This window comes from Chrysochloris asiatica, unplaced genomic scaffold, assembly GCF_000296735.1.
Source record: "Chrysochloris asiatica unplaced genomic scaffold, ChrAsi1.0 scaffold00160, whole genome shotgun sequence".
In the NCBI taxonomy this organism is placed as follows: Eukaryota; Metazoa; Chordata; class Mammalia; order Afrosoricida; family Chrysochloridae; genus Chrysochloris; species Chrysochloris asiatica.
In genome coordinates, this window is record NW_006408678.1 from 6293687 (window position 1) to 6304348 (window position 10662).

Genomic DNA, 10662 nt, shown 5'->3' on the forward strand with positions numbered 1-10662 from the left:
AAACAAACAAACAAACAAAATCATCCTTAATTTCTAGAAAGGATTTGGCAAAACTGTATTTTAGCAGACATTAGCAAGAATGAAGAGGTTCCTGGATGATGCACATGGTTTGCACTCAGTTACTAACCTAAAGGTCAGCAGTTCAAACCCACTCAGTGGCACAACAGAAGAAAGTCCTGGAAATTCTGAAGTAGCACTGCAGAAGAAAGTCCTGGCAGTCTGCTTTCATAAAGATCCAAGACAGTTGTATGGAGCAGTTCTACTCTGACATGGGGTCACCATGAGTCAGAATTAACTTGAGTGCTACAGACTTGGACTCGAAAGAATGAAGAATTCTGTTAAAAAAATTAAAATATTGAAATACCTAGAAAAATTTCAAGCCAGGTGTTCTTAAACAGAAGTATCTCAAGACTAGGCATAAGTGTAAATACACTCAAAAGATAAACTACAGACAAGTCAGGAAACTATCGAACATTTTATAGCTGTTGTTGTTGTTAATTGCCTTCGAGTTGGTTCTGACTCATAACGACCCTGGCTAGGGTTTCCAAGTAGCAGCTGGTGGGTTAGAACTGCTGACTTTATGGTTCAAACTGACCTTGCAGTTTACTGCATTATTCTGCAGCGCACACCAGAACTCCTTAGCTATTGTTTGATTGCATATTTATGAGCAATTTATCTACCCAACAGTTTTTAATTGATGAAGAAATGGATCTAATAAGTAACATTTATTGAACACCAACTGAATGGGTCTGTGCCAAGAACTTTGCATGCTTTATCTCATAACCCTGTAATTCTCATTTTCAATGAGGAAATGAGTCTTGGAAAGATTCTAAAACTACCCCAGACCACATAGCAAGTAAATATGAATAATTTCTGACATATTATAAGTACTTAGTATGTGCCAGACTGTATCCTCAGTACTTTATATAAAGTTTATATCATAAGTGCTTTCTATAAACTTCAAATTTTAATCCTCACATTTACCCTTTGAGACAGGTATGATGATTATCCACTTTTCAGAGGTGAGGAAACATAGGCACAGAGATGTTAAGTCGGTGGGTTAATCAGTAACCAGCTAGCAAGTTTAGAGGCAGGATTCAAACCCAGGCAGGCTGTCATCAGAGTGAGCTCACTCCAAACATTTTGTGCCATGTTGTTGTTAGCAGCAGTGGAGTTGGTCCCAATGCAGAGCGTCCCTATGCACAGCTGAAGTGAATGCTGCCTGGTGATACATGGGATTCTCATTGGCTGACTTTTAGATTTAGATCACCAGGCCTTTCTTCCTAGTCTATCTTAGTCTAGAAGCTTCGCTGAAACCATTCAGCATCATAACAAACCGCAAACCTTTACTGACAGATGGGTGATGGCTGAATAGGAGATGCATTGAATGGGAATTGAATCCTGCTTTCTGTCTTTCAAAAAATGTCCAGGACCCAATTTTTGTTCTCAGCATTCTTGCCCAAATTGTGTTCTAAGACTTCCTTGTAAATCAAGTGCCCAGAGCACTAATTAGAATGAAGACAGGCTGAATATTATGGTGGTGCAAATGCATCACATATTCCCATAACAATACGATCTGGGGGCTTAGCAATGAGAACACCCTTGAGCTGCATCCTTCAACCCTCTCTTAACTATACCCTCTCTTTTGATAAACCCGCCCTTTCTACTCACTCTGAGAATCTAAGAATGTTTCCTCTGAAGAAGGAGGTCCGTTTCTGTTATCTGCCCTCTAACTAAGAATATTCTATAGTTTTATTGTTAGTAGTTGTATCAAGGAGCTCTGGTAGCGTAGTGGTTACGAATCGGGCTGCGAACCTTAAGGTCAGCGGTTCGAAACTACCAGCCGCTCCGTGGGAGAAAGATGAGGCTTTCTACTCCCGTAAAGATTTACACCCTCGGAAACCCTGTACAGGGTCGCTATGGGTCGGAACCGACTCGATGGCACTTAACAACAACAACAACAGTTGTATCATGAAGGCAACAGGGCAGTGCTTCTGTTTTTGTGTTTCTGTTTATGCTGCACACAAATCACTGTGAGTTGGATCTGACGCATCGGCTTCTAGCAGCATCACCACTATTCTGTGCAGAAGACTCTCTACATAATGTCCTTCCCTTGAGCATCCTTTCCATAGAGTGCCTTCAGGGTGTGTTGCTTGCATGCCTCTGTCACTTGGAGTTGTTGTTGTTTAGTGCTGTTGAGTAGGTTGAGGCTCATAGTGACCCTGTGTAGGATTTCCGAGGCTGCAGATCTTTGCAGGGGCAAGAAGTCTCATCTTTCTATTGAGGAGCGGTGAGTAGACTTGAACTGCTGACCTTATGGTTTGCAGTAACTGCTTATTCTGCAGAACCACTGCTCCATTCTGCTAGAGAGCATCCTGAGGCATCAGGGAGTGTCGAGCTAGAGTTTTACTATTTTCCTATCCCTTAGTCTTCTTACCTCATTGATGCATCATATACATGCAAGTAAGGAGCTCTGGTAGTGTAGTGGTTATGAATCAGGCTGCTAACCTCAAGGTCAGCAGTTTGAAACTACCAGCAGTTCTGAGGGAGAAAGATGAGGCATTCTGCTCCCGTAAAGATATACAACCTCGGAAACCCTGTACAGGGTCTCTATGAGTCGGAACCAACTCCACGGCACACCACCATTACCATACATGAAAGTGATGTCCTTGGTGTGATGCTGTAGGAGAGGCACTGGACATCTAACTGTGAGGTCAGCGGTTCAAACCTACCAGCTGTTTTCTCGGAAACCCTACACAGGGTCGCGATAAGTTGGAACCGACTCAATGACATTTAACAACAACAGCATACATGCAAAGGCCATTCACAATACGAAGTCTTACAATGAAGCCTTTTGAGAAAGTTGAAACCTGATGGAGGATTTTAGATCTCATTTTAGTAGTACTGGTGGAATGTATTATTATTACTTATGTATGGAATTCTACAGTGTTAATATTGCCTAAACTTCCAAAGACATTCTGGGAAATTTGGATCTTGTCTTCCTATGGAGAGGTATGATGGTATCTTTATTTAAGGATAAAGAATATGTAAGTTTTGGAGAAAGTGGAAACAGCACTCCTAAAACTCAGTACAGATCCTGTGATAGTGGCAGATGCTTTTCTGTATCCCACCTTGACATGGGAGCCTATAAGATAGGGTGGGCACTGTGCACTATGGGGAACAAGCAGTAAGGCTTCAGTGCAAATGAGCAGACACATTTATGGAAAGTTGTCCATATAGAACTCTTGAGTCGACAATAGATCTTGCAGAAAGACTGCAGTGTAACAGAATCCTGAAGCCGCACACCTGCCTGCCTTTCAATGAATATTTGTTAGGAAAAAATAATCAAAGAACAAGCTGGTATTACTTTTTAAAAAGAAGCAAGTTTCAGGATCTTTCTGCGGCCATGCCCCATTCATCACTATGTCTCGTGCTACCAAAACCCAACCAAACCCATTGCTGTGCCATCAGTTTCGACCCATGGCAATCCTCTAGGTTCAGGTAGAACTGCCCCACAGGGTTGTCAAGGCTGTAATCTTTAAAGGGAGTCCTGGTGTGGCACTGTAGGATAAGCACTGGACTGCTAACCACAATGTTGGCAGTTTAAACCCACCAGCCACTCCTTGGAAACGCTATGCAGGGTCGCAATAATCAAAACTGACTTGATGGCACTTAGCAACAACAATCTTTAAAGGAGCCTTGGTAGCACTGTGGATGAGCCACTGGGCTGCTGACCCCACAAAATTGCTGGTTCAAACCCAACAGTGGCTCCATGGGAGAAAGATGAGGCCATCTGCTTCTGTAAAGATTTACAGTTTTGGACAGCATATAAGCTGTGTGTCTAAATAGACCCATTGAAAGTGGGTTTGGGTGGTAATCTTTACAGAAACTGATTGCTATATCTTTCTCCCATGATGCCACTGGTGGGTTCGAATCTCCAAACTTTTGGTTAGCCGGTGGATTCTTAACCATGTGCCAACAGGTCTCATCTCACACTACATGTAACTATAATTATGTCTTCAATCTTGAGTCATTATAGAAGTTTAGAAAGGTGGCCTTGAGGCATTCAGTATATTTTAAATTAAGCACTGGACTACTAATTGCAAGGTCAATGGTGCCAACCCACCAGTGGCTCCTCAGAAGTCTTACACAGGGTCATTATGAGTTGGAACTGACTCGATGGCACTTAACCAAAACATTTCCTTAAACACAGGAATGTGTAAAATACTTAAAATGATTTATTATTCCGAAGAATTATAACAGCTACCTTTTCTTGAGCATTTAGTATATCCCATATAATATAAAAAGAGCTTTATAAACTTCTCTAACTTAACCTTTTTAGCTATTCTGTGGTATCATTGGTATTATTAAACCTATTTCACAGATGAGAAATTGAGGCCGAGAGAAATGAAGTAGCAGAATCTTTCTGAATCCTAATCTTCTACCCTTAACCAGCATGCTTTTCATTTCCAGTTAAAGAATTGAATTTTAGGGAATTGGAAGTTTCCATTATATGGATATGAGATAAAGTCATTCATTAATTGCAAACTGTACTTGGAAGTAAATTTTGGAATTTTTCAGCTCATGCCTTATCTGGTACTGGACATCCTGAGAGATTACCCAGGACTTCCGGGACTCTTTGTAGCCTGTGCTTACAGCGGTACGCTAAGGTATGAACTATGGGACTCAAGGAGTTGTGCTTTTTTTTTTTTTTATTTGCTACTGTCTTCGTTTCTTAGAGCTGCTCTGACAGAAATACTTCAAGTGGATGCTTTTAATGAGCACACATTTATTTTCTCATAGTGGAGAAGGCGGGAAGTCCAAATTCACGGTACTGGCTTCAAGAGGAAAGCTGTTTTGTTTTTTAAAAAACTTTTTATTATGAATGGAGTGTAAGTTGACAGAGCAGATCATCAGTTTTACATTCAACAGTCATATACTTTGCTTCATTACAATGATTGCAGTCCCCTCCATGGAGCACCAGTTGTCGTTGTTGTTGTTGTGTGCTGTGGAGTCGGTTCCAAATCATAGTGAACCTGTACAGGGTTTCCGAGGTTATAAATCTTTACGGGAGCAGAAAGCGTCATCTTTCTCCCGTGGAACAGCTGGTAGTTTCCAACTGTTGACCTTGAGGTTCGCAGCCCGATTCGTAATAACATCAGTTAATAGAGGAGAGCTTTTTTTTAAAAGCTTCTGGTGGTTGTTTTCAACTTCTGTTCCTTGATTCTGTTTCTGGCAATCTTCACATGGCATGTATCTTCCTCTCTGTTCAAACTTCCTTTTTTTGTGCCTAATCAACTTGCTTTACATCTTAAAGATGATTGGTTTAAAGATATACCCTACTCTGATAGGGTCGCATCAATGGAACAGAGAAAGACCTATTCCTAAATGGGATGACATCTACAGGACAACACATATTTTGGGAGGGACACAATTCAAACCATAACATACTTTCTGAAGTAAGATTGAATTTCAGAGATGGGCAGAAATGGTCCCAAATAGGACATTTACCTTATACAGTCCCTCTGTTGGTCTGGCTCTTTAGGCTGACATCTTGTTTGTTTTCAGGATCTTAACTAGTTCTCTGCTGTCTAATGCACTATCACTTATCAAATAGGGTCACAATAATGATGATCTATTGATAATAACTTTCATTGATTATAAAAAAAATGGGTGCCTAAAAGTTTTGGTTTAAAATGTGCATGTGGTTAAAGCACGGTTAACTGGAAAATTAGAATGAACTCTCCTATTTACGTGTTGAATAATATACACGGTCCAAAGAATCTTGTGTTTGGTGACTGAATTTACTCCTTGCACATACACATTTCTGGGTTTGCCCCAGACACTTACTACTGTCAATATTTATAGCATATGTTACTGAGTGAATTTACTCCTTGCACATACACATTTCTGGGTTTGCCCCAGACACTTACTACTGTCAATATTTATAGCATATGTTACTGAGGCCTGGGAAGCTAATACTGGTATGTTTCAGCCATGGCTTATGGCAGTCCTTTATGCATACAGAGAAAACTATGTTTTAAAGTTGTTGCATCATTATCCCTGGTAACCTAGGTAGATTCTTATCAGAGACACTGAGGATTGACTGCAAATGGAAACAAATTATCTTTGATATTTTACCACCAAGTTGCAGCCTGAATAATTCTAGAATAATACTTGCTTGTAGAAAGAGGATGCTGTGATCCTTTATACATTGATAGCAGAGTAGACACCACGTTTTAACTTAATGGGAACATTTTGTTTTTCTCCTTCCCATTCCTTTCTCAGTGTTCTTTTTAAAAAATGTATTTTATTTTTGGTTGCAATATATACCTTCACAACTTCTACATGAACAATACAGTAAAATTGGTTACGTATGTCACCTTATGTCATCATTCTTTCTCTACCCATATTGTTTCATCATTAATTTAGGCTTGCTGTCTCTAAGGTTCTCATCTTAGATTAGCTGTTTGTTGCCAGTTTACACTCATGTAGATAATGCTTTATAAGAGCATTATGTTCAAGAAACTCTGGCAGCGTAGTGGTTACGAATCGGGCTGTGAACCGCAAGGTCAGCAGTTCGAAACTACCAGCTGCTCTGCGGGAGAAAGATGAGGTGTTCTGCTCCCGTAAAGATTTACAGCCTCGGAAACCCTGTTCAGGGTTGCTATGGGTTGCAACCGACTCGACAGCACTTAACAACAACAACCACTCGACCTGAAGGTCAGTTTGAACTGCAAGATTGGTGTTCAAACTCACCAGCTGCTCCTCAGGAACTCTATACAGGGTCCCTATGAGCCAACCAACTCAACATCACTTAACAACAACAACAAAAATGTTCCAACCAAACATTCTTTATTAACTGATACAAGGCTTATATATCATTTCCAGACATTAGATTCAGGATTTCCCCCCAGGTCAATGGATCCAATAAGTCTGGTTTCCATGAGTTTGAAGTTCCTTTTATCCTTTTGAATGATACCTATTGGAACCATCCATTTTTTTTTTTTTTTTTTTCTGGTCTCATGGTAGTGTCCCTTGTAAGTGTTATTAACATATCAATATTATAAATGAAATGTTTTGTTTTCCCTTACAGCACAGTGTCCTCCAGTATTAATGCCTTAGCAGCAGTCACGGTGGAAGATCTAGTCAAACCTCGCTTCAGATCGCTCTCAGAAAGGTCTCTGTCATGGATTTCCCAAGGAACAAGTAAGTTTCTGCTTCAACAATTCATACTAACTCAGTGAGATGATTGTTAGAGATGCAGAACCTTCTTTTCCACTGAAGCTATTGAGTACGAACCTCTGGATGTATATGTATGTACTCACAAGCACGACTCTGACAATATAGACAAGACCATACTTGCAACCAAGATTTGGGAAACACGTTAAACAATTCATTGTTGTTGTTTTTAAGTGCTGTCGAGTCAGTTTCGATCCATAGCGACCCTGTATAGGGTTTCCAAGGAGCAGCTGGTGAGCTTGAACTGCCGACCTTGCAGTTCAAATGGCTTGGCAGTCTGGTGCATTAACTCACAGCGCCACACCAGGACTCCAAACAATTAATTACCAGTGGACAATTCTCTTATTTGGCTGTCCTGTGTGGCCTCCTTCTTCCTGTCCCAAATCTGTGTTAAAATTCTTGACCACAAGAAAAAAACACAGCCCTAGTCCCCTTCAACCTTAGGCCACCTCTGCTTCTTATATGGAAAGTGTGAACAATAATATTCACCTTGTTGTTGTTGTTATGTGCCGTGGAGTCGGTTCCAACACATAGCAACCCTGTACAGGGTCTCTGAGGCTGTAAATCTTTCCAGGAGCAGAAAGCCTCATCTTTCTCCAGTAGAACAGCTGGTAGTTTTGAACTGCGGACCTTGTGGTTCGCAGCCCGATTCGTAACCACTATGCTGTGCCAACAAATCAATATAGGGCGATTATGAGGTTTAGAAATAATGCAAGGGGCACTAAGTGGTGTTCAGGCAATCATGTGGATGGTTATTAATTACCAATCAACTCAGCTAGTAGAGATGAAATTTTCAATTATGTTTCAGGGTTGTATAAAATCAGTTTCTCGATAAATTCACAATAAAGACAGCATGTAGAAGAATGTAGCAGACGGTTTGAGTGTGTGTGTAATAACTTTGAATATCAAAATTCATCATGGTCATCTTTCAATAATATACCAAATGGAGAAAAATCCAGCTGAATATGTTGGCAATTCTATTTACATTAGCTTTGAGAAGCATACAACATTTTTGCAGATAATAAGGTTTTACATTTGAGTGCTTTTAGATAATTTAGTCAATGAGTTTAAACACTTTTGAGCTCTGTGAGTTACTAGTATAAGCAAGCTAGGAACAATGACATAAAACATGCACTGATTTTATGATGCTGTGGTCCTGGTGTGATGCTGTGGATTCATGTGCTAGACTGCAAAGTCAGCTTAAACCACAGAGTGTGTGGTTCAAACTCACTAGCCATTCCTTAGGAACCCTATACAGGGTGCTATGGGTCGGAACCAACTTGACAGCACTTAACAACAACAACAACAATTTTATGATGAGCAAATTTCTCAGTCATTATTTTTTCTATTTTGAATTTTAAATATTAACTGGTTTGAGGCAATTTTTACAAATAGTTATTCTTTAAGAATAAAGTTAGTTTGGATCATTTTTTTCCCTATAATTTACAAAATAATACATGGATCCTGTGGATAATCTGAAAAATACTGATAGTCAAAAGAGGTAAAATAAAATCCCATAATCTAGACACCAGTTCTGGCTTTAGATTTTCTATAAAGAAGAGATTTGGGGGAAGCAATTTGAAAGAAGGGAGACTACAATACTCATCTTGAAGCTGCCTTTGTTAGTTTAACAGGACAGGTTTTGGGGGTGCAGATGGGGACCCTGAGGGGACTAAAGATTCCAAAGCATGCCTTGTCATGCGTAGATGTTGCCACTTCCCAGGAGAAATGAATGCTAAAAGTGGCAAGTGTCCAATTCCTGACCTTTGCCGCTGCCCATTCCCCTTTGAACAGAGCAGAGCTAAATTGTGTCTTATTTTCCGTAGACCGGAAACAGAAACCTGAGCCTTCCTTTTTAGACAAATGTTTGTAGAGGATTAGATTAAAAAACACAATTGTTCCTACTTTTTAAATCCCTATAGCCAATTCTAAGGATTCTTTACTTATATAACCTAATGTTGTAACTAATCCTGTGGCATAATGTAAGGGTTTTATTTGTCCTCTTTGCACACTGCTGATCTGGTACGAAAACACGCCCTGTTTTAGGCCTCTTGATGTATGGACCCATTCTTCACCACAGTCATATTATTTACTTTGAATTAAAGGCATGGCAGCTTATTCTATTGTGAATTCTAATTCTCAGAGCCTAGATCTTACGTTGGTATTTACATTGTCCATCTAGGTGTGCTGTATGGGGCCCTCTGTATTGGAATGGCTGCTTTGGCATCACTAATGGGAGCTTTGTTACAGGTAAGAACTGATGGTTCCAGTCACATTCAAAACATTTTTTTATGCCATGTGGCCATCCTTTCAGCTTTCTCTCTGTAGGTATCTATCTACTCATAAACATATCACAAGACAGAGATGACTAAATTTCTTTCTCTCTCTCTCTTTTTTTAACATTTTAAATTAAACTTTTTATTTTGAGAACATTGTAGATTCCCATGCACTTAGAAGAAATAATACACAAAGATCTTGTATGTCCTTTATGCAGTGTCCTTCAATGGGAACATCTCACACATCTATAGTACAATATTATGACCAGGATACTGACAATGGATACAAACAAGATACATCTACAGCAACACAAGAATTCCTCATAATGTCTTTGCTTACATCCTTCCTACCTTCACCCCCTCCCTAACCCCTAGAAATCACTCATCTGTTCTCCATTACTATAATTTCATGTCAAGAAAGATATTTAAAATGGCATATAAATGGAATCATATAACATGCAGCCAATGGGATTATTTTTTATCACCAAATGTAATTCTCTGGAGACTCATTCAGGTTGTGTGTATGCCTTTCCATATAAAGTTTAGAATAATCCTATTTAGAACTACAAAAAAATCTTGCTTGGATTTTTATTAGATTGTATTGCTGTTGTTGTCAAGTGCTGTTGAGTCAGTTCTGACCTATGTAGTTGTTGTTGTCAGGTGCCTTCGCAATGGTACAGACTCATAACAACCCTATGCACAACAGAACGAAACACTGCCCAATCCTGGGCCAACCTCACTATGGTTGCCACACTTGAGTCCATCCATGTTGCCACTGGCCAATCCATCTCGTTGGGGGTCTTCCTCTTTTTCTCTGACCCTCCACTTTACCAAACATGATATCCTTTTCCAGTGACTGGTCCCTCCTAATAATATGTCCAAAGTATGAGAGACAAAGTTTGGCCATCTTGGCCTCTAAGGAGCACTCTGGCTGCACTTCTTCAGAAATGGATCTATTGGTTCTTTTGGCAGCCCATGGCACTTTCAATATTCTCCTCCAACACCGTAACTCAAATGCATCAATTCTTCTATGATCTTCCTTATTTACTGTCCAGCTTTCGCATGCATACGAGGTTATTGAAAATATCATGGCGCGCCTTAGTCCTCAATCTGACATCTTTGCTCTTCAACACTTTAAAAAGGT

General features: G+C 39.9%; 1 protein-coding gene across 1 annotated transcript in view; it reads left to right on the forward strand.

Moving 5' to 3' along the window:
* The window catches only part of SLC5A8 (solute carrier family 5 (sodium/monocarboxylate cotransporter), member 8), a 54551-nt gene that overhangs the window by 28213 nt on the left and 15676 nt on the right, over window positions 1-10662 (forward strand). The window contains exons 8-10 of the mRNA XM_006871103.1: window positions 4582-4670; window positions 7097-7209; window positions 9425-9492. Of these exons, the coding sequence (XP_006871165.1) occupies window positions 4582-4670; window positions 7097-7209; window positions 9425-9492 (270 nt within the window). The remainder of the gene's footprint in view (window positions 1-4581; window positions 4671-7096; window positions 7210-9424; window positions 9493-10662) is intronic.